Source organism: Uloborus diversus, chromosome 4 (assembly GCF_026930045.1).
Source record: "Uloborus diversus isolate 005 chromosome 4, Udiv.v.3.1, whole genome shotgun sequence".
Taxonomy (NCBI): Eukaryota; Metazoa; Arthropoda; class Arachnida; order Araneae; family Uloboridae; genus Uloborus; species Uloborus diversus.
In genome coordinates, this window is record NC_072734.1 from 121,388,105 (window position 1) to 121,413,050 (window position 24,946).

Below are 24,946 nucleotides of genomic sequence, written 5' to 3' on the forward strand. Positions count from 1 at the left end.
ATTCGTCCCTTAGTAGTATTCTCGAGCTTCTCAAAATAATGTTAGTTTTCATTATTTCCTTAATAATTGGTGAAAGCGAAAATTCTGGATTAACAAACTTGGATAACGTTATACAAGGTAAAAAATTTTATTATTTTGTATGAATTTGTAAGAATTTGGGGTTTTTTTTAATCTTAAATTAATTAAACTTACCATATTTTACAGCAGCATTTAGTTGGAATGGACAGTATGCAAAATATTTTCTTGAATATATTATCGTAGAACAAAATGAATAACCGAGAAAGAATTTACTTTATTCCTTTTATTCTCAGCTGAAAGGTTTCGCCAAATTTGTTTAGGGTTATAGTTTTAGTATAGTGCGAGCAAAGTAGCCTTGGCGAGATTTCGCGTTTTTAGTTAAACCATTTTTAATTTTTATCATGAGTGGAATAAAATGGTAGTAAGATTACAGAATTCGATAAGTGAAAAGAAATAATGGTCAATCAACTGAAAAGAAAACTACCACCATATATCCGTGAGAATTTCGTTGATGATTTGCATAACATGACACAATTAAATCGTAACTCAGAAATTAGAAAAATCGAAACAGAAATTTTTTAAATTAACCGATTCGGGAATTCGAGAGAAATAACTCAGCTACAAATGGAAAACAATAAGCGCTAGCCAAGCAAGGCAAAAAAGTATCATCTTCTTTCGATAACAATTTGTAATGTAATATTGAATTTTCTAGCATTAATTGTTATTCTTGTCAGGCCACAATTATTATTTAGTTTTATCAAGAATTGATAAATATCGAATTCAACATCGTGGAAATAGCTGCTTAGAACTACGAACTACGTAGTTTGCATTAATCTTTGACGTTTAGTAATGATTCTTGAATTCTCATTTCTTTCTACGTGGGCCAGAATATCCACAAGACTTTGAAAATTAATTTAAAAAGAATAAAGCGAAAAATCATACGTGCGAACAAAAATCACAACACTTTTAGCATTTTCTTCGTTACCATGTGCGTTTGTTTTAGTTTTTAAATCCGCCATTAGACAGTGACTTCAGTGCCTCCTATAGTTCGTTGGAGTTGCGAATAAGGCCTCGCCTCTGTTATTTATCAGAAGAAACACATGTATTTCGATCGTTAAATTTACGCAACGATTATAGATTCACAAGCAAGAAATTTTGAATTTTTTTTACTTATCAAATAATGTCAGTGTTGGAGGTCGTTTCGCTTAGTCGAAAAAGAAAAAAAAAACTTTTTTGTGTTTTGTATTTTTTGATGGCTATGTCATTAATATAAGGAACAGGAATATATATTACTTTAAATGTTGCTATAATACGCACTATGGATTATATTATTAATTATCATTAAATATTCCTGAATTAGATATGTATCAACTTGTATGATATTGTCAGTAAAATGAATCTTTTTTGCCAGATATTTAAAGATTTATTAAAAAAAAACAATCGCACATGTTTTTTCATTTAGAAATCGAAATGTTTAGATTTAAATACGTTGAAGAAAAACAAGAAAAGCTTTAAAGGCCTGAAAGATAAATTTTGAAAATTTTCAAAAACTATGGAACCAGGTGCAGACTGGGTCTCCCAAGAGGAAAGTACAAATCTTGACTACCAAAGGGCGAAAAAAAAAGAAAGAAAAACTCTTTCGAATTTTCAAAATTAATTTGAATTCTAAAATTTTGAATTCAAATTACGTTTTTCGCAATCACGAGTTGCGACAGGTCCCTACTCATTGGGCGCTATTGTTTCTAGAATCAGCTTCTGTCCCCCCAAGCCTACCCCTCCACCTTTGCAGTTACGTGTGTATAGTTGTGTGTACAGGCGTGTGTTTATGTGTAGGCACGCGTGCGGGTATGTGTAGGCTTGTGTGTGCGTAGACCTATGTGTATGCACGTAGGCGTGTGTGTATGTGTGTAAAGGCTTGAGTGTATGAGCGTGTGTGTGTGTGTGTGTATGAGCGCGCGTGTGTGTAGGACATGGACGCCATCGACCAGGAGAAACGGATTCCAGGAGGCAGTGCTCGGAGCCGCGCCTGCAGAGGGCGGTGGTGCTGGTGTGCCTGGTCCAGGCCCGGACTGGCCATAGACTTGACCGGGACTTTTCCCGGTGCGCCCTCTCGAAAGGCGCCCTTCTGTTCTTTTCTTATTTTTCGAAACAATGTTTTAGCAAAATGGAAATAAATTATGTGGAACAAAGAAGTGATTTTGCATGTGAATATTTTCACATGCAAAAGCAATGGTCTTCTTATTTATATAAACGTTCCCTTTTATTGCCCCCAATAAAGGCAGTTAGTCCCCTCTTGTTTCGTAAACGGTCTGCTCCCAGGGCATCGTTTGTGGCTTATCTTTTGCTCCAAGTTTCAATTCTGAGGACAAAAGCGGACCCATGGTGTTTCCCCAATAAAAAAGGGATGTGAGGGTGAAAGTGACAGCACATATCTATAGTCAAGAATACGAGAATGGTTTGATTTATTGACTGTACTTAAGTTGCTGTAAAAGAGCGAATAGCATGACTCCCTGTTCTGCTAACGACCATGAGTGCAATAGAAGCAAGAAGACAAATAATGTTAATTTTTGAAATCTGCGCATTAAAAATAGTGTAATGTCGAAATAAGCCGCATAAAAGCAATAATTTAGTGGATGGATGAACACGATGACAGAAGTCAGATGTCGTATTTTTTGTCACTTCACAAAATAACTTTTAGGACAAGACTGCACGGTGATTCCTAGATTTTGGAGTCATGGCGCCCTTTTTGGAACTAAGATATTCGCATGGCGCCCTTCCCAAAATAAAAGTATGACTTGTAACTGGCAGTCAAAAATAAATACGAGTCGTGTATCTGCATTGAATAGCCCTTATTTATCCTGTAAAAAAAAAAAAAAAAAAAAAAAAAAAAAAAAAAAAAAAAAAAAAAAAAAAAAAAACACAAATAATAAGTCTAAATTAATTGAGAAAAAATAGTTAGTTTTCGATGTGGTCCTAGGAGGACTGCAGAGCTCCCTTGGGCACATTTGAGGAATTACTGGACTAAACACAATAAAGATGCCGAAAAATTTTAGAGATAAAACATTTTTCGATTTTAAACTAAGTTTTGTCAATTAAAATCATTACAAGTTCAAGATCTTTGTGTTCAAAACATATTCCAGTTTTTTTAGTTGGATTTAATTCTTTCACTGCCTTTTTAGCCAGATGTGTGTACAAAGGAAGGGGGTCATGGCATAACCTTCGGCATTGAAATTGTTAGGAGTTAACTTAAGAGATTTTTTAAATCTCATTTTGGGGGGTCAAGTTCTCGGGAGGGGGAGCGCTGCGTAGCATTTGGAGGAGGTTCGTCATTGCCCTGGCGGTGGGGGGGTTGTCGCTCTTATGTAAAAGCTACAATACTACCTTAAAAATATTAATATTTTGCATAAAATCATAATATTATTACATTTTATGCTGCCTTTATATCATTTTGGGAAGTTTTTAATCTGTGTTTTCCCTCAGATGAAGCTCGGTACCGCGCCCCCCACCCCTCGCTATCCTGTTGACTCGTGAAGGTTATTATTGATAAACTTTGCATCAATGAAACAATGCAATTCATTATGAGCGGAACGAAGTTTGAGTTTGAAGAAGAAATGTATAACGATGTTGTTAATAAGTAAAACGCAAAGCTATTACTTGTGACGTCGCGAAGGGGGGGGGTCCGCCTCGGGTTTGACTGTCTGGGGGGGGGGTGATACCCAAAGTGGAATTACAAGTTTTTGATAAAAATGAAGCTGAAATGCATTTTTAAGGCTTCTAATTTGAAAATTTTACAGGGGATAGGTCCGCCCGTACCCCAATATTTCCCACCCCACACCATGGAATCAATACGTACTACTATACTCAGAATTAGGTTCATATTGTCAATACTTAGACCTAGTAATGACCTCTTATAACAAAAAACTGAAAACCCATTAGCTTTCCATGTGTGTAAAATAAGTTCAAAGTAATTACGAGGCCAACAATTTCACAGACCCCCTTACTTTTTTGATCTCTCGACGCACACATGCGTCTTGGGTAAGTTACATAAAAAGCATTCATAGTTTTTATTTGCCTTATGTATATTATCCCACATAAAATTTTGTTTTTCACAAATCACAAATACAGTTGTTTCTGAAAATTGTAAATTTTCATGTTTACATAGAATTTAAAAACTTTTTTTTTTGCGTTTAGAGGGAGGGGGGAGGGGTGACACATCACTAATTACCGCTCCGAGTGTCACCCATGCTAGGTACGCTACTGGTATTACAAATATTAATAAGAGTCAAGAAAGACTATATTAGAAATGAAATGTGAGAAATATCGAAGTAACCTTATTCGTTTTCTATCTGCAGTTAGTTTTTACATATCAGGATAGTATAAAGCCTAAAAAATAAACAGCACTTTTTTTTTCACAGAATAAAAGCTAAAGATTCTAACCATTAAAGCATTTTATGATGGTCTTTCGAAGCATTCTTGTACTGTGCAAGAGCTTTTGACTAACTATCTTTTGGTAAGCAGAAAAAGGGGAGCATACATGTAGATCACACACTTGTTTTATGGCTTTAAATAACGCCTTTTAAGATGCTTTATATCGATAAGGATCTGCGATGCTTGGTTCCTGGAGGATTCATAGCAGTGGATTTCTGTTGGACAAGGGAGGACAACTATCATAAATTTTATGCAGTTAGACTATAGTAACTCCTTGTTAATAAATATTCCTAGATTCTTCGAGATAACAAAAATTTGAATGTAAATTAACTTTTTTTAAATTTTTACTTGATAAGGAAAGTAATTTTTATATCAAGGCATTTTAATGTGCCAAGATATTTTACAATAATTCTCTATCCCTTTGCGAAATATTTTTTTAGTCTCGTTCCCGAAAGCATGGAAATTGGATATTTTTTTGAAAGAATAGATATTAGGATTGTATTAATTATCAGAATAGCACAAATAATTAATCATCCATTGATTCATCGCAGCAGATACTTTATTAACCAAAAAGTAGTTTTTTCTTTTTTTTAATCGCAGACATAAAATTAAGCTGTATGTTACAAGGGTTTAAACTACTGATTCTTTGAATTTTAAAGTAACATAATCAATATATAAATTTGATACTTGCAGTTCCAGTTTGTATAGAATATAAGTTTTTATTATTAAACTGAAATGAAATTTCGAATTGAATACAATGTAGTATTTAAAAATAAAGCGGCTTTCTTTCTTTTCATCCATAAAACTCATGGATTAAAACAAACTTTCGCTATTTATTTCAAGGATTGAATTCTTCTTTGAAAACTTACAATTATATTTAATCATTTATTTAAAATATAATCAATCGTCTTCAGCATTAAAGTTTCACTACACAAAGTAGATTTAAATAGAACTTCGAATGAGTAACGCAATGAAATGCAAAGTAAGATTTTCTGCCTTTTAATAAAATAAAATAAATGTTGTCAAAGTAGCATGTTCATTAAAAATAACACAGCAAAATACGGTGAGTGTTTCAAGTTTTATATTGCAAAATTGTTAAAATGTAAGATATTGGATAAGTATAAATGTTTTTATACAACATCAACTCTCTCAAGAACATAATCTCCGTGAATAATTGATTGTTTTCTTTTTTAAATGTAAATGAATAAAAGAGGACGTTTGTCATATATTGGACATATCAACTCAAAAAATCATAGAATAAAAGTAATAAGTTAGCTTAAGATTTTAAACAAAAGTTTAAAAATACATATAAAGAGATGAATTAATTACTCGTGTTACTGATTTTGTACTGCACATTAATGCATGCTTACAATTCTGTTAAACATAAAAGTAATAGTTGCTTGTTTCAAAATGTTGCTTTCGTTTCACTGGCATTTTTCCTGAATTCACTAAACAAGCATTCAGATTACAGATCTGAGATAAATAGAAGCATTGACGATAAAGTTTTAAATATTAACTGCGCTAAAATAATTTGAATTTTAAATTTTGGTCAAATATATCGATATTGTTGAAGAAAAGTAAATAAATAAATAAGGAACTGGCCATTTAATAAATGCGTGTTTACACAGAAAGGTTTCAGTAAATACTTTATGAAACACCAAAAATAGCAAAAAAATATCCTGTTAAAATAATCCTAAAAGAAGAAATGAACAAGAACTCACTGTAAAAAAAGTAAAAACTCAAGGAATGCAATATTTTAAACTACGATGTGTTGGGGAAAAAAAAAAACGTGAGTTTGAATGCAAACAAATATTAAAAATATATACGAAAAAACATTGAGTTATACAGGGATACACACCGGGGGGGGGGGGGGGGGAGTTAAAAGAAGTTACGTCATCTCTGCTGATTCAAAGCACCCAGATTTTACGTTTTTCTTTATTTCGTTTCCCTCTAGGTAAACGATATAATTTGGTGCCCGATTCTGCCCTATTCACGCAGTTAATGGCACAGTAAGTAGATGCTAAAATGAACGAAGAAATAAATATACAAATAAATAAATATGAGCAAGAATAGCGAGAACGCAATGTTAAAAGACCGGTAAGCACACAGATTTTGGCCCCAAAATGTCAAATAATTACCCACGTGATCGGCCACATCCAATAAGAATAGGAAGCGGCACCAGACCAATAGGGAAAAACGATGTCGCTACTTCTTCTTGGTTCGAGGGCTTTAGCTTAGACCACTCGGCCACTGAGATCCCAATTAGTAGACTTAGTAAAAAAAAAATTCAGGCAGCGAAAACTATCTGCATTTGTCGCACGCAGTTAACGTGCGACACAGAGTGCAACATCAAACGTCTTTCACATTTACATCAAAAATAATGATTTTTGACGCACAAAAAAGAATGATGAAAGTTGTGCTTCAAAAATAATGATTTTTGGTGCACAAATTTTTCTTCTCATGAATCACAGTACGGTTAATCGAATGTAAAGGGCCTCTTTATCGTTTCATCCTCTATCAGTAAAAAAGAAAATCAACCTAAGTTGGTGATATAGCAGTAACGGATCTGAGGGGGAGGGGGTTAGTCTTGCTCGTACCCTAGGCGGCAACTTCTGAGTTTGTCAACATTAAGTGATTCACTCAAGCACGGATCCAAAAGGGAGTTATAACTCCCTTTGAGAAACCAAAGAGATCCTTTTGCGTTTCTAAAACTATAAATTAGGAAAATTTCCCGACCTTTACGCTCCTTCCTACTGTCACAAAACTTAAAATTTATTTTCAGAACTTTAACTAAAAAAAAAAAAAAAAATCCGGAGGAGAGCGACTTACCACTCCTTTCTCCCTTAACTTAGCCACACATATCCTAAAACAGTGTTTGTAGGGGAAAAAATAGCTTCAAGATGTGTTTTGAGGCCGGAGAATTCCGACCCCACCGAAGATATCTTAAAATTGCTTTGTTTAACCCTCAATGATGTCACATAGAGCCACCGAAACCTTCCTATTCCTTAACGTCACCAAACAGCCCAAAAGTGCTGTTTCAGGCCTATTGAATCTCGAAACATTTTCATAGGATAACGCCTACCCCATCCCTTCACATCTCATCTTTTATCTTAATATTGAGTTTTTAAAATTTCAACACCAACAAATTCCTGAGAGCAATCAAGCCCTGACCCTTCCTGTAACGTGATTAAAGCTAGTCTAAAATGTGTATTTAAGGCATGAGCTTCAAACTTTAAAATCCCCATCTCGTCCAATGTCTGCAAAAATCGCTTTAAGTTGGGTTTTCTAAACTTCAATTTCAGAAAAATTTTAAGGTAGGGACCCCAAATGTGTACGAAATCACCCAACGTCATCACAATTGGTTCCAAATTTCATTTTTAGAAATATCTGAGGCAAGTTCGCACAGCCTTTCTCTCTCTCTCTCTCTCTCTCAATGATGAAGAGCTTAAAATGAGCAAAAGTTTAAAAAAGATCGGGTGGAAAAACCCCCCTCCGAACATTCTCTCATAACTTGTCTGTGAAACAACGGCTAAAGTCGCGTTTTTAGGACTTCACTTTCAAAATGATTCAAGGGGAGACCGGAGAGCCGTATGATTTTTCAAGATTTTCGGAAACATTTGGCCCGTCTTACGCCACCAAAGATATCCTACGATTGCGTTTTTTGAAACTTCGGCATCAAAAAATTTCGAGAGAGCTCCCGAACGTACCCTTTTCTGTTTAACGTCATCAAAGATATCCTAAAATTGAATTCAAGCTTGAAAATATTTCAGGAGGAAAATCAAGTCTTTGTTGGAGTTAGGGAAGCCCTTACACCACTGGAAGAAGCCTACATTTACGTGTTTTCCAGCTTAGTTGAAAACGTTACCTGACAGCGCCCCCGAACCTTCTCCAATATCTTCACATTATCCAAAGATAGATTAAAATTGCTTTTTTAACACTTCAATTTTGAAAAAATTCCTTGAAAAGTACCGACCCCTTAACATCACCAAAAAAAGCATGAAATTGATTTTAATTAAAAAAAAAAAAAACTATGGAGGGAGCTCCTCTTTTCTATTAGCTTTACTAAAAATTACCTAAAACTCCGAATTTTAACTTTAACTATTGTAATTTTTCAGTGGGATCTGAATTCTCTTTTTTTTTCTTCTGCAAGAAAAATATGAAGAAAAAAAGTTTCTTTTCTTCTTTATTAAAATTTTAAATCTTGTTATTGCTACATGAGTGGTATCAATTTTTGTATCTGTTTCCTTTACGTTGCTTGTTTCATATCATCGCCATTCTTAACAGACTTCGAAAAGAGGTTATCAATTTGGAGTGTGTGTAAGATTTTATTTGTTTCTATCGCGTTCATTGTTCATTTTAAAGAATCCGATTTCGCAGATTCTTTTTTTTTATTTTTAAATGACTGAAAGAGGTTTTGTGAACTCGACCAAGTGATTTTAAAACATATTTACTTGAAAAGAAATTTAAAGAAACAGAAAAGAAAAGGTGGAGAAAAAGATTCGACCTCAAAATAGAGCTGTAAAAGAAAGAAAATGAATAAAGCTCCCAAACATAAAAAATGTGCAAGAAGTTAAATCTGAGCATCAACATCAGTAGCATTTTCAAACATAAGTTTCGAAGTCGGTGCAAAATGATTGATATAATCATATGCAAACATAAATAAATTACAAATATTTATCTACGAATATAAATTTGAGTGGACTTGGAGTTCAAAAAAGTTATTTCTTTAATCCGCAATTGCTATAAATTATAAGAGGCGTTGCAGTCTCTGCCTAATGGTGAATGAGAGAGGTAAAACAAAAAAAAAATGCCGTAACTTTATTTGCATTTAAGTTTAGTGAATGACAGTAATTTTTCCTCGTGCTTAGGGGAGTTTTTCTTTTTTATTCATTTGAAACTACATTGCACCAGAAACTCCTTGAAGTCTTTCGCCTGAAGCCCTGAAGCCTATACTTTACCCAGAAGAAAAAAATCAAAGGGACTAAGGGGCCATTCCACGGAAAATGGCCATTTTGTCCCTGTTTTGTTCGTAGTTACCTCTAGATAAAATAGCAATGTCACTGATACATGGAGGTAGACAATAAAAAATTTAAAAAAAGGTGGTTGATAATGTAGCATGAAACAAGACGTCTTCAGAAAATTGTGGAACACAAAGCAATGCTGTATTTTCGTTATTTTTCAGGTGTTGGGCAGCGCGAGTAAGGCAGTAATCACTGAACTGAAAGAATTTATAAAACTGATAAGATTCTTAAGAGCGAAGTTCGGAAGAAATGTATCGTTTGCATTGCTTCACTGAGAAGACAATAATACAACGACAAATAATACTTTTTTACCTAGTGCTAATATTTGCGGATATTATAAAAGCGAAAGTGAGTTTGATTTTTTTTCCTTGTTTGGAACGTTTTTACGCCATAACTACTCAACGGATCATCATGAAAGTTTTTATACACGTTAGGAGTGCAGAATAAATCATAAGGTACCTTTCATCCAGAAAAACAGTATTCCAAAATTTGTACGAGGAGCGATCCAGAAATAAGGTTCCCATCAATTTTACAAATAGACGAAATTTTTATTCTCATAAAAATTTACATTGTTGGAAAGATGAAACTTTCCTCTATTTTTCTACATAATCGCCATCTTTTTCTTCACGTTTTGTGGACGATGCTCCAATTTCTGCGCCCCAATATCATAGAACTCCGCCGCCAAACCGTTGAGGAAACGTTAAGCCTCTTGTTTGACTTCATCGTCACTACGGAGGCATTGCGCACTCAAGTATTCCTTTAACTTGGAGAACTAGTGATAATTGCTAGGCGCGAGGTCCGAACTGTAAGGTGGAGCATGGCAGTCCAGTCTGTCAAAAGTTCCTGGGTTTCGAGCGTTGGTCGTGAAGCAGCGTTACACCGGCTGTTTGTCGTCCTCGCTGGTGGTTCTGGATAGCTCTCCTGAATTTTCTTAGTGTTGCACAATAACTGTCTGAGTTGATTTTTGGAGAAGTTAAAGGAACGCTTGAGTGGCCATCGCTTCCATAGTGATGATGAAGTCAAGGAAGAAGTTAAGCGTTTCCTCAACGGCTTGACGGTGGAGTTCTATGATATTGGGATACAGAAATTGGAGCAACGTCTACAAAAATGAGTAGAAAAAGATGGCGATTATGTAGAAAAATAGAGAAAAGTTTCATATTTCCAACGATCTAAATTTGTGTGAGAATAAAAAATTTTGTCTACATCTAAAATTGAAGGAACTTTATTTCCGGATCGACCCTCGTATTCCAAATTTGAAGCAAATCATAAATTTGAGAGTTTCTTATCGAAGAAATGTCACATTTGTTCGATTTTTGTTGCATGTTAAGCGCTTAAAAAGCTGCACAAGGTGTATTCCACCCAGTTCAAGAAATAATTAGAACGCCCCCTAATTCTTCATTTTAAGTTGTGGGATATTTATTGTCTGCTTCAGTTCAGTTTTAATTAGTATGAAGAAATTTCTGAGAAGAAATATCTGACGTTTTTTTTTTTTTTTTTTTTGCTTCAGCGTGAACAACTAAAATTCTTGCTTTTGGTTTGAGACTTTTCCTGTAATGGGGGAAGTTAAAAGTTTCCCCTTTTGATTATTTCATCGCTACTAATCAAAACTTTTTTTTTAACTTCCGGCATAGAATATAAGGAATTTGGCTGTATTAAAGGAGACTTTTACTGTTAAGTTTAATATAATCGGAACTTTTAGATTTGCCCCTAACGTTATTTCAGAAAGGTTGATGCTGATGTGGATTTTGAAGGACTGACGTCGATATTCTAATGAGGACTTTTGGAGAACTCATTTAAAGGAGATTTTTTTGAAGCTATTTTTTCCTGTTCTGATGGGGTTTAAAAAAAAGAATGTTGATGAAATTTTGAATTTTTCTCTCATTCCTTAATTTATTTTTTGGAACAATTTTTCTTATTCAGAGAGATATTTTTAGAGGGACTGTTGACGTTATTTGAAAATTGTAACCCTTATTCTGACAGGGTTGTTTAATAAACTTATAGCGTTACTAGGGTGTGTCTTATAATGCACTTTTAAAAAAAATTTTGAATTTCTTATGGAGCACCCCTTTAATTGCTTCCTTTTGATGAAAAAATACACGCATAAAAGTTTCATAGAATTTGAACATAACTTAGGGGGTGCTACCAGTGATTAAAATTACATTCATTGTAAAAAAATGGTGTAAAAATCAACTCTTGACATATTTTTAATTAACATGAAATTAGGTTGGTTGGGTTCAACATAACACAAATACCTATTTCTTATATATACCAGAAAATAATAAGCGTATTTCATGGTTGTCATTTTATGTAATAATGTCAAAAAAGTATTTGAAAGTTCTGTAATGCCATTCATATCACAGGTTTACACTTTCAGTCTTTTACTTATAGCAATATTGTAATTTTTCTCTTTGTTACTTCCATGTGACAATACAAACTTTTCACTGATTGCTACTTATTATCCAGACTAAATAAATAAATAAAAAAAAAAAAAATAAAAAGAGAGAGTTGACAAATTTTGCAGCAGTGGTAGCACCCTCTAAATATTATTCAATTTTTATTTTTCATATATGAGAATTTTTTTTTCATCCAAAGGAACAAAATGAGAGGGTGCCTCATGAAAAAATAACACCTTTAAAAATAAGACGCACCCTATCGTTACCCTAATAGGGAATTTTAGAGAGTTTTTCTTTTTCTTATTGAGAGTTTGGGAAACTATTGTCCTCACTCTAATGGGAATTTTTAGAGTCTGTTGTCCTTACTCTGATGAGGATTTTACACACTGTTATGCTCATTCAACAAAAGATTTTTTACGGACTAATGTCGAGATTCTACTGGAGATTTTTGAGGACCGTCCTCCCAGCCTATGGGGTCTATGGGGTCTATCGCCGCTGGCGAACTTAAGAAATTGCGGCCCCCACCCCCAGGGTCGCCCACGGGAGAAGTCACCGGAGGTCATTGTGACCTCCAAAAAATTTTTTTTTAATTTATTTATTTTTATTTTATTTATTTATTTTTTTATTATTATTATTATTATTATTTTTTGGACATTTTGATTAGTTGATTCGACAAATAGTAGGCGAAATTGTTTTTCTTTTTCTTATTTTCTTTTTTAGAATTGTTTTCAATGATGCCCAATGTTTCTTCTTAGTAGATGTTATGTATGTGTCTCTAGCTCTTTTTCTTGCGGGTGTTTTTTTTTTCATTTTTTAAAGCATTTTTCAAATTCTATGATTAAAAAAAAACAGCTTAAATTTTCTTTTTCAATCAGTTGAAGTGCCTCCCCCCTGGCTGCTTCCCCCTAATTTTAATGAGGATTTATAGGGTATGCTGACACTATTGAGTGACTGTTGGCTTTATTTTAATGACCCTTTTAGCAAAATTTCTCCTTGTGCATTTGGGTAATGCATTTGGGGCATTTGGATATTTTGGGGAATGTTAACTTCCTTTACAAAGCTTTCTCATTTGAATGGGCGCCTTTTAAAGACAAATGTCTGAATTTTAATAGGAATTTTTAGGGACTGTTGTCATTGCTCTGACTGGAGATTTTACAGATTTATTCTTTTATTTTAGACAAATTATTGAACCTGCTTCACTCGACATAACCTTTATTTTCGAGTTAGACCGGGCAAAGCCGGGTGACGCAACTAGTTGTTAAAAAAATGGGAAAATGAAAGGTATTGTCTTATGGAGGAGTGTAAAACTTGTGACAGAGCGGTAAATCTGGATTTAATACACAGGTGTTAAATTTATATTTACATTCAAAATTAAAATGTCACAAAAAGCGATCTACATTGCGAAAAAAATCATTTATAACAAAAGGCAAGGGGGGAAAAAAGAAAAAACTTTAAAAAAGAATAAAAAAAGTTCACTTTCCTTTTACTACATAACACAAACTAATATTTCTCCAATATTAACTTCATGAAGAAAATGTGTGTGCGTGTGTATTATGGCTCTTATCAGTTCAGCCATGACCTTGACAATGTTTGCCTCTTTTTGGGCAGTTTAGTGAAGAAGGGAAGCGTTATTAGCAAAGATTTTAGTTGGAATTAATTTAAAAAACTAAGACGTGGGTTACTTTTGTAAAAACTTGCGTTGGTTTACTAAAGTAACGCAACTCAACTCTTCGCCAGCTCCCCTTCCCTGTTTCCTATTATCGCCCAAAAGACGCAAACACTGTCAAGGTCAAAGCCCAACTTATAAGAGCCACACTATACTTATGCACGCACGTTAGACGTTTTATTTCTTTCATTGCCTCCCTTACCCCTTATTTTTTACGAACTTTAAGTTTTGATGAATTTTTGATTACTCCAAATGAAAGTGATATTTGAACATGCACTTCACAAAAGGTGCGGACTATCACAAAAAAAGGGGGGGGGGGGCTCATATTGAGAAAGGTCTCGCTATGAAAAAAATGAGATTTATAAAAATGCCCACAGTTTTTTCGATAGAAATTTTAATTATTTAATATTATGCACTTCTTTTTTCGATTTTACGCTGTTACTCTTCTATTTAAAAATCTCTCTATTAAATAATTTTCTTTTTAATGTCTAATAGTCGTTAGGGTTATCGAAGTTCTTGTTTTCAACGGCTTCAGAATGTATCGAGTCTGCTGAACTCACAACAGCTGGTTTCGTTTTCGGTATTTTTCTAACTTCTTGTCAAATTATGAGTTATTTCTTGTAAATACACATGCGTTTTCAACCCCGCGCACGTGCAGTTTTTTGTTTTCTTTTCGAGGCGCGAGTGAGATGCAGCAAAGTTTTTTTTTTTTTTAAATACCTATTTTGTCTGTTTCCTAATATTGATTGATGCGTTTCAATATACACAGCAGAATTTTCATTTGCGACTGTAAACGTGGTGATTTTGATGCGGACATGAAAAATAGTTTTGTGCAAGTAAGTTGTGATAATTTCGGGTATGATATAGTGAGCAAACCCATTGCGCACGTACGATCATTTGAAACTGCAGTTTCTTTTTTACAGGTTCTTCTATTTTTTTAATACTGTGTTGATTTTTATTTAGTTTTCCTGGAAATTTGTTTCATGTTGGAAGCTATTTTTTTTTTTTTTTTTTGTATAGTTTTGGAATGCTATTGTCTGGAAACGCTTACATTCAGTGATTATGAGTTTTTTTTTTTTGCAAAATATAAAGTTTGTTTTTTAAATTTTTCAGCAGCATCTTTTATATAATATTCCATTCGTACACATAACTTACTATATACATAGGGGTTTTTTTTTTTGCTAATTGCTTCATGTGTTATGCATGGTGTAACATTTATCGAGTTGAAATTTATTAGTATTTTATGTATGACATTAAATGAAAAATCAGAAGAAAATGACTGAATTTTTTATTAAAAATATAGTTTTTAGAATCATGAAGCAATCAGCGATAGATCAAAGAAATTCCAAAAGAGAAAAAACACGTTTCAAAACCAGGCTGCAATGCTTGATTGCACAAACATTAATTTGTCAGAAGCATTTTTTTTTTTTTTTTTTTCATGTCTTTTTTTCTGAACTCTAGTCAGATGCCGTGCTCTTGGGCATTTGCAAAGCTTGCGATAAGCAATTCATTTAAACTGAATTTTCAGTTCAAAAATTTAAATTCAAATTTTTATCTTGAAATCTGATCCTCTACCACAATTGGTGAATATTTTAACCATTTTTGCATCATAAAACATTTTTAGAAACAGCTAAAGATAATCTTTATTTATTCAAAAAAATAGTTACAAGGGATTAAAATAAGGATACATTGTCTGTGATTATATTTTTTTCTTCCGCATTGTGAGTGAAGACTTTCTAAAAGTGGCAAATCTATAGTTGCGCCAAACCTAACTTGGCTACGCAGATCCTAATCACTGCATTACAAAGCTGCCAGGGTTAGGTTAACTACAAACTATCATGAAATCAGTATCCATTTTCGAAATCACCAGTTTTTGCTATGCTACATTGTGGTGCAATGCGCTATACTTTGTATTGGAACTTTTAATATTATACTAATTTCTGTATAATATTTTAACCATATTTTCTCCTAAATAATTAAATTACATGAATATTTATCATTATCAAATCAATTAACTGGATGACATTTGTCTTCTTTTTATCACACAGGTATCGTCATTGTCTTCCGAACAAAGTAGGCTAAAGTTATCATGAGGAAAGCATGATAACTGTTTTGACAACAATTAGGGGAAAACGTAGGGACTCTCTTCCTGGTAGGGAAAAAAGGAAGGGAAGAAAGTGAAATCGCGGTGGAAGCGGACAGAAACACGAAATCACCATTCCGTCGTAATTCCGTCCGGCGCAGACAGAACGAATAATGGTTAATTGCATAAAGGGTTAAAATTCTTCCGTTAATGCAAAAATGCAACTTGTTGATTGAATTTTGATTCCGCGTTTTGTTTTTGCAAGCGAAATGTTCTAAATATTTATCGTGCAAGTTGCAGTGTCGGAAAAGAGAAACAAATGTACCGGCCCACTGGTTCGCCGCCCCTTGTAAGCAGGTTAGAAGGAAATGACACAAAGTAAGTGAGATGTTTACATCATTCGATTGTTTCAAAAAGGGTCAGCTCTAACTCATTCATTGGTTTGGGCACAGCGTCGATTGGGATATGAGTCGAATAAACTCTGACAATGTGATGCGACAAGCAGTTGTCATTGGAAAATTTTTGAAACGATAAATAATTTTCAAAATTCCCCTAAAAATACCAAAATAATTTTTTTAATTTCTATTTTTTTTTCCTGCTCAAGAACTTTGCGCCAAAAATTAATTTTGGTCATCTCTTTTAAATTTCTTTCTTTTTACATCTATTTTTCTTATCCCTTTTTGGGCTTGTGTTTTCCATATTAGTTTTTTCTCTTGATCTCATGAAAATCAATCAATTCATTTTGTAGGTTGTTCTTTTCGATACTAGAACAGAAATTTGTAAACTTTAGTTACCTTGCAAAAGTTTACTATAGAACAAAACTTCGTTCCCTCATGCATTTGTTACACTAGACTAGAAGAACCGCAAATTTCGAAGATTTTAAGAGTAGTATATTTTATCGAGAACAAAAATTAATCAGTTCAAAATATGGAATGACCATAATGAACAGTTTAAAGGATTATTTATACTTAAGTCTCTGAAAAATCAAAGTCAAATATTTACTTTAGCAGTTTTTTTCTCGATAAACCTTAAAATATTACAGAATTTCACTGATTAAACGGAATCTATTATTTTACATGAGGAAACTCATATTCAAGAAGTGGTGAAAGGATTTCTTTTGTTATGAAACATGTGACTTCAATTTTCATTAACGATTTTGGATGCACAACGTTGTATTTCGTTGATTGTATAGTTTAGTTGTCGAAAATGACTTATTTTTCTTTTTGTTGCTGTCCTGCCAAAACAATAGGAAGATGCTCCACAAATCGTTAAGGGGTTACAGTACCTCAAAAATGATCAAACGATCAAAAAAAAAAATTATTTCTTATTTTAAAACTAAAAAATATTCCAAACACAGGGAAAAAGTTTCATCGCTTTAGCTCAAATATTTAAAAAGTTATGAGCGGATTTAGATCATGCTCACTATGTGTTCTTCCACAAAAGAAAAACTTTAAATTACTTTTTCTTGATGATAGCTTTTTTTTTGAGCAATCACGATTGCTTATTGTTTTCACTTGACTGTTTTGATGTCCGATCATTTTATTTTCCCACCGCCACCCTCTGCAGCATCACCGTCGACCGGATCCTCACGATGCTGCTGCTATAGCGAAAGCCTTCTCCAGGTTGCATCCATGTCCTACACACACGCGCATACATACACACCTACACACACACGCGCATACATACACACCTACACACACATACACACACAAACACATACACACCTACACATACACACATACACACAACTACCCACACATTCATGCTAGCACACAGACACAAACACACATGCCTACACACACATACACGTACCCCCAATAGACAAACACACATACTCCCACACACAAACACACACACGCCTACATTCACACACTCGTGATTGCGAAAAACATAATTTGAATTCAAAAAGCCAAAATTCAAATTAATTTATCTTTTTTTTTTTTTTTTTTGCAATTTTATGTCATTAGAATCCGTAAGGATTTTTGATACAGCTTTAAAGTATTACTTTTTGTAGTCAGGATAGTATATTTAACAAAATTGTGCATTGGATAAGCATTTTGTAAATTACTCAAATGTTTAGAGCATATTATTCGCAACTCCAATAAATTACCGCTTCAGCCGCAGTGTAGTGCCGGACGAAAAGGGTAAAACAAACAAATGCCGTAACTTTTAACTTGCTTGGACGCTTTGTGAATGACATTAATTTTTCATCGTGTTTTTAGGAAGCTTTCTTTTCTATTATTCTGAAATTACATTACACCATAAACTGTCTGAAGCCTGTATTTTATCTCAAAGAAAACACGTGGAATGGAATGTTTTACCCTTTTCGGCAGTATTGTTAATCACCGCAAGGTAGCGTATTCGAGCTCTGGAGTTGCGAATACCTATAAAACATTTTTTTAATTACAATTTTTTGCTTAATTAATCACAGAAAATTTTCTAATAAATATACTAGCAAATGAATGCATAAATTTTTAGAGATAATTATTATGGTGGTTTAGCAAAAACATTTTTTAAATAAGCTCAAAAACAAAAAAGACTTAGAGATTTTTAAAAGTTGAAATTTTTCTAAACTCTAAATTTTTAAAAAAGTGGTCAATTTTTTAAAATTTTGAAAATAAATTACTGACTACAAAATAAGTGTGCATGTTATAGTACCAAAAAAAAAAAAAAAATTTACTTAAATTTTTAAAAAATGCCTCGAACTTTTATACCCGCAAATAAAATATTGTTTAAAAAAAATCCGCAGATCGTATCACAGAATTGGGTTTTTATTAAGTGCATTTTAAACTCAAAGAGAAAGTACTAGTTCTGCAATTATTATACAGAGTGATTATAAAGTCCTGCTCTGATAAAGAAAATTCGTTTCAAAATTACTTCAGATTTAAATATGACTATTTTCACTTTCTTGCAGTCCCGTCATTTCAAATTTTTCCACAAGTTAGCGCAGTCAAAGGGCATATAACTACTCAATGCATATTAATATTGAAAAGCCGCAAATTTCACGCACACGTATATGGAAATACTTTGATTTCACAAACCAGGGGGGGTCAATTTCCACCCTCCTGACTCCCCTAAACGAAGGACTTGCTTTCTTTTATATCTAATAACTTGATGAAAGTATCGGATTCGAGAAAATCTTAACTTGACGTATTTGTACGTTCTGAGGTGTGTTGAGTCCATTTTTACCATTTTTGGAAATACATTATAGGTCTGTGTGTCTATATGTGTGAGATAGTTTTTTTTTTATTTTATGTTTGTGTGGTCGCACTAGAGCAAATACTACTGCATGAAATCGAACGAAATTTGATACACATATGTACCCTCATTTGAATTGGGACCCATTAGTTTTTGGTGTCAATTCCTCCAAGGGGGGGTGGAGCAATCAAACGTTTCTCCGGAAAGCGTACCTGCTATATCTCTGGAAGTAAAGGGCGGAATCAAACAAAATTTGGTCACTATGTTGACTCTTGAGGAAACAGATGTTGAATCAGTTTTAGTACCAATAACTCAAAAGAGATGGAGCAATCGAAGATTTTTTTTTCTCGTTACTTGTGATTGCTATATCTGTAGAAGTAATGAACGGAACCAAACAAGGGACAAGGAACAGTCGACAGGTAGACATTAGAAGGTGCAAGAGTTGATTTGATCTTGGCATCCGTAACTGAAAAGAAGGTGGTGCAATCGGGCACTCTTTCTTGTTCACTGCGAGTGCTATAGAAGCTCTGCTGCGAGCTCTCAAGAAGTAATGCTATGTTTTAGATGAAGTTTGGCACAAATGAGAACCTACATGAAAACTGGCACTGATTCAACTTTGGAGTTAAAATAGGTTAATTTATACAAATGTCGTCTGCCCGAGAATGCCTTTCACACGATTTAATAGTTGGAAAATGATCGGAAAAATCTCAATGATATAAAAATTTTACATGTCGCCATCTTATATTTGTTAACAAATAAAATATTTGTTTACGCAAAGTGTTGGTAATAATTTTCAATTTTCTCTCTTTGATTCTGCTTTTGCTTCTGAAAAATTACTTGGTCTTCAGATTTTTTGCGTTCATAATTTTGTTTTAGTAACCCTGTTATTTTATGGTAATCTTATGCAAATAGATATTTCCTCGTCTTGGTTTCTGCATGCAAAGGAAAACATTCCTCGCGCAGGCATGGGTGCCAAACATCTCATGCTCTTGAATTAAGCTCGCCAATTATCGAGATTCTCACGCTTTTGCGAAAAGTTGTATTCACAACTCCAGAGCTCGAATACGCTACCTTGCGGTGATTAATAATACTAAAGAAAAAGGTAAAAACATTCCATTCCACGTGTTTTCTTTGGGGAAAATTACAGGCTTCAAACAGTTTGTGGTGAAATGTAATTTCAGAAGAATAGAAAAGAAAACTTGCCACAAACACGATGAAAAATTACTGTCATTCACTAAGCGTCAAAGCAAGGTATAAGTTACGGCGTGTGTTTGTTTTACCTTTTTCATCCGCCATTAGACAGTGGCTGCAGCGCCCCCTATAGTTTAATGGAGTTGCGAATTTTGTAGTTGCGATTGCATGAGCGATTAAACGTGAGATCCAAGAATTCATAAGAAATATTTAGGTGAAAGTTTTGTGATGGTCACAACATACTAGTTTATTTTAATCCTTATTTGATAATTTTTTATCGCAAAATTACTACAGTTCTACGAGTGAATTTTTCGTCGTTCTGAAATGATTTAAACGATTTTCAACTTTGTGCCAGGCGCCACTTTTTTCTTTTGACGATGCCGGATATAATTCATATAGTTTTTTAGTTTGCACCAGTTTTATTGCATTTCTTTTTATTATGCAATTTAGAGTTTAATTCTTGATGTACGATGTACGTAGTGCCCAACTCTTTAGATGATTTATATCTCATTTATGCATTTATTGTTAATTTATGTTTGTGATCGAAAATGAACATGCGAAATGATCTGGTTTTTCGCAGAAATATTTTAAACATCTCTACGTATTTCGTGCACTCAAAATAGAAAATGCGCCTCAAAATTTTGTCAGGCGTAAATAAAAATTCAACATTGTGGAAAATGGAGGGGGAAAACAATATGCATTTATTCCTCTTGCATAGTAAAGGAAGTACTGCAATCGCGAAAAAATTGTCACTCTAATATCAGGAGTAATTTCCATTTAACTCACACCCGAATGAATGTTGGGTGGTTTTCTCGGCCCAACCGCACGATCATATGAACCTGAGAAGGTACCAGACCCCCGAAATATCATTTTAACGATCCCCGAGCTAACCACGAGTTTTAACCGAGCTTACCACGAATTTTAACTCGAAAACGGTATGCCGTAGAAGGTTGAAATTTCGTTTGTCGACTCTGAGTGGTGTCTAGTAGTGCACCTTCCCTTTTGGATGAATTCAAAGCATTGAATGACTACAGAAAAATCTCGATTGATACAGAAACCCCGCAGTGAATAAGCAAAAATTCGAATAACAGCTGTTAAGCATTAGCTACGAAGAAAAATTTCCTTATAGATTAGTTGTTTTTAGGGTCATAGTTAATAATCAATTTGAAAATATGGGGGGTCTTTGCCTCGAGAGGTTGGAATTCTGACATATAAGACAACACAAGGAAGATTTTGAGCACAAAGAGAGAAAATAACACTAAGAGCTCCGGGAGGAATCGAACCCAAGGTCTCCGGCATTCGAAGAGAAGCTTCCACTTTTGAACCACGAAGGCCCTAATCAGTTAGTTAAAACTCTAACTAAACCAAAACGGAATACTAACCAGGGAATCACAAGAATTTTGTAATACGAAAAAAAATTTAAATAGGTTGCAATTGAAGGAGCATTGTGAAACGTATTTTCTGAAGCATAAACTATTTTCGTCCTTTGTCCCTCCGTTACTGAAATATAAGCCCTTAAAGTGAGGCGATATTTTAAGAAATATCGCCAAATTTAGCGAGAATCGGAAATTTTTGGAGGGGAGCGAAGGGCAAATGGCTTATGAGTCAAAAAACATATTTCACTATTAGTCCAGTCAAATTAGACCAAAAAATAAGAGTGAGGTTACAAAATTCGCACCCAGTTGAAAATAGGTAGGGTTGTTCAAAACACCATCATAAATGAAATCTAAAGATTTCTCATCGATCCAGTGTTGAGAAAAAAATACTACTGGTGATCAAAGGTCACAAAAACGGGTTCTTCGCGATTTTCAACGAAACGATAAGTTTTATCATAAAATTAGCCCAAGCAAAAATTGTAGATCAGATAATTATTTATAAAAAATGTCTCAATACTTTTTTTCCTAAGAGCCATCGTTTTTGAGATATAACGATTCAAAAAGTTGAAAGAGTTGTAATTGTCATAATATGCCCACATTTCCACGTTACCTCTGGGGTGATGTGCTTAGCGCCACTTTTTTTTTTTTTTTATCGTGGTTTCTCCGGTAGACCTATTCTACGGATCTGTTGTGATTCTGTTTAATTTGAAACTGTTGAATAATTAAAGATATTGGCAAGGGTTGAAAATGATAAAAGAGATAAAAACGGTATTAGAAAGAAAAAAAATAAAGAAATTTATCCACCTGGTTCATAATTTTCAAAACATCTGCTTCCTCTTTTCCTTGTTCTTCGTCTTTTTCTCTTGTTCTCCTTCTTCTTCATCCTGGGTGCAAGTAAATTGTCCCAATAATGATCGCATGTCTCTTCGCTAGAAACAAATGAATCCTCAATTGTTGGTGAATCAAGACTTCAACACAACCGTTCTGGACAATTAGTACACCAACTAATTAGTTTGTTAGCAACAACATTTACTGTTGTTGGTACTTGGTAACCAACAGTCGTCACATGCCAGAAGTTTCTGAAAGACTTCTTGCACAACTTTCTTGGTATAGATGATACAATTGATGCAGCAGAAAGCCATCATAGAACTACACTGTAAAAAAATTCCGAAACGTCACTTGTTCAATTCACCAAAGAAATAGCTTGGTTATTTGGGGCAGCAACTTTCTATTCAATCCGAAAAACGACAGAATAAAAAACAGGGTACGTCGTAAAGACACGGTATAGAAATGAAACTACCATTGTGTTTCAGGGACATATTTTAATTATTCAGTAATGACTTTTGAATAGCTTAGATTATGTTTATCATTCATGTATTTGCATAGAATTATATACAGATGTGTCACTGCGCATCATCTTCAGAGTTCTTAAGAAGATAAATTATTAGTTTTGTGACAGCTAAAATAAGTAATGAAAACTCTCGATTCTAAGTTTTCTAGGAACCATGAAGACTGAACAGAAGTAAACTGTATCAATTGTTGTTCAACGACGTGTGGTTTCTTACGTTCTGAACTGTCACTTCACCCGCACGTTTTCTCTCACGCCACGCTCTGGTTCTTTCTCAGCCTGACTTAGGCACATTCACAACAAAATTGTACATTTTAACGAAGAAAATAGATCATAAACAATGAGAACAGTAAACAGTGCTCGAAATGCAATGGTGATACACACGTGTTTCAACGGATGCTCTGTTGACAACCAAGAGTTGTACTCAATGATCGCCACGCCGCTTGAACGCAGTCACACAAGAAACAACTACATCACTTCCGTTATACAAAAAGGGTAGCGAATCAGAACTTCAAGCCCTCGCATAAAAAGATTCACTTCAAGAATTACAAAATTATAAAACGGTGTTTAAATTTGGAATGTTTACGTTTCAGCTCATTCTTAGGGGCTGTCAGCAAATGATGAAACGCTTTGAGGGGGTAGGGGTTTTGTAAAATTGTGACAGTTTGTGGAGGACTGAGGGGGTGACAAGAAATGTGACGTTACGCATTTTTTAAGACAATTTGCAGCGTGGTATGTGACAAGAAGAAGTGAGAGGTACGGTGGACAGTGACACTTTGTGACAAAAGGGGGGGGGGATATAAAATGTGTTGAAGAAAAGCGTGACGTCATTATTTATGAACAGCTCCTTAGGGATTGTCTATAAAAGGGATGTCACACTTTTTTTCACCGTTATTTGCCCCCTCTCTCGTTTGTCACAAAAAGGTCATACTTCACCTTACCAGTAATCCACTTGTCACATGTCACGCAATTTTTCACAAACATATTCGTATAAAAATGCTTGACGTTCCCTTTGTCACAAACTGTCACAATTTCACAAACCCTCTCTCCCTCTCAAAGCGTGACATCATTTATGGACAGCCCCTTAGTTGATATTTTGCCCCTGTGTTTCCCTTGCTTATTTATTTTCCCTTACGAGTGTCAACTACTAGTGCGATTCTCAATAAATACTGGTAGTTTTAACTTACTAGCAGTACCCGTACGGCGGTGCCCGTGGTAAAAATTTAAAGGAAGTCCGTCGAATAAAAAAAAAATCCACAATCCCTTCCATCCCTTCTAATGTGAAATAATCATTTTTCTTCAACTAAAATACATGCACACATTTTCAGAAACCAATTAGAGTCTATTTGGAATTTAAAACTATTCGCCAAAACACATAAAAAATATTAACAGTAGCTTTAAAACTCAAAATAATCCTTCAACTATATAGTTCATCGCGTAACGCGCCAAGCAACCACGCTGCCGTAACCCTGCTCTCTAGCGGGGGTGGTTTTTTTTTTTTTCTGTAATTTTAAATGTTTCGCCAAATAAATAATACAATAATAAAAACGTTATAAAGGATAATCACAATTGAAAAAAAAAAAGACAAATGAAATTATTTACCTAGATAAGCAACTATCTTCAACTATAAGAAGAAAAACAAACGTTTTAGAAATAAAGAAAACAAAACCCAATAGAAAAATTCTACAAAATCAAATAATGTACCTGAGTATCGGAAAAAAAAAACGCATTCCAAAATCAGTTCGCTGACCAGAACAGTTTCACAATAGCGTAGCTATCGACACTGTCGGCCAGCGCCCTCTCGAGTTAACTTACCCATCCAGCTATTAGGAATTAATAGAGCTAAACAATTGATTAAACATTTAATTTGCAGTTACAAATATTTCGGGAACGCAGTCGAACGGGATAAAAATTATCCTATGTTACTTTTCTACTCCTAGTTTTTCGCTACCTCCCCACCAATTTTCAGCCAAATCGGTTCAGCCGTTCTTGAGTTATAAATAGTGTAACTAACACGAGTTTCTTTTATATATATTGGTATGAAAATGCCATTTTCATTCCTCATATCATATTTCTGTGTATAAATATTGCTATTACGCAAAAAAAAATTAAAAAATATTGAAATCCCGGTACTTCCTTATGATAAGTACGCATTTTTGTTATTTGCAACATAAATGTTTTTCAATGAATAACAAAATAATATGCAAGTCATTTTATGCAATAC

General features: G+C 34.1%; 2 protein-coding genes across 2 annotated transcripts in view; one reads left to right on the forward strand and one right to left on the reverse strand.

The window, feature by feature from the left end:
* The window catches only part of LOC129220257 (tRNA-splicing endonuclease subunit Sen2-like), a 41,750-nt gene extending 19,493 nt beyond the window's left edge, over positions 1–22,257 (reverse strand). Inside the window, exon 1 of the mRNA XM_054854636.1 lies at positions 22,179–22,257. Within this exon, the coding sequence (XP_054710611.1) occupies positions 22,179–22,187 (9 nt within the window). The 5' untranslated portion in view covers positions 22,188–22,257. The remainder of the gene's footprint in view (positions 1–22,178) is intronic.
* The window catches only part of LOC129220256 (solute carrier family 28 member 3-like), a 57,678-nt gene continuing 48,514 nt past the window's right edge, over positions 15,783–24,946 (forward strand). The window contains exon 1 of the mRNA XM_054854634.1: positions 15,783–15,987. Coding sequence (XP_054710609.1) covers positions 15,929–15,987 — 59 coding nt within the window. The 5' untranslated portion in view covers positions 15,783–15,928. The remainder of the gene's footprint in view (positions 15,988–24,946) is intronic.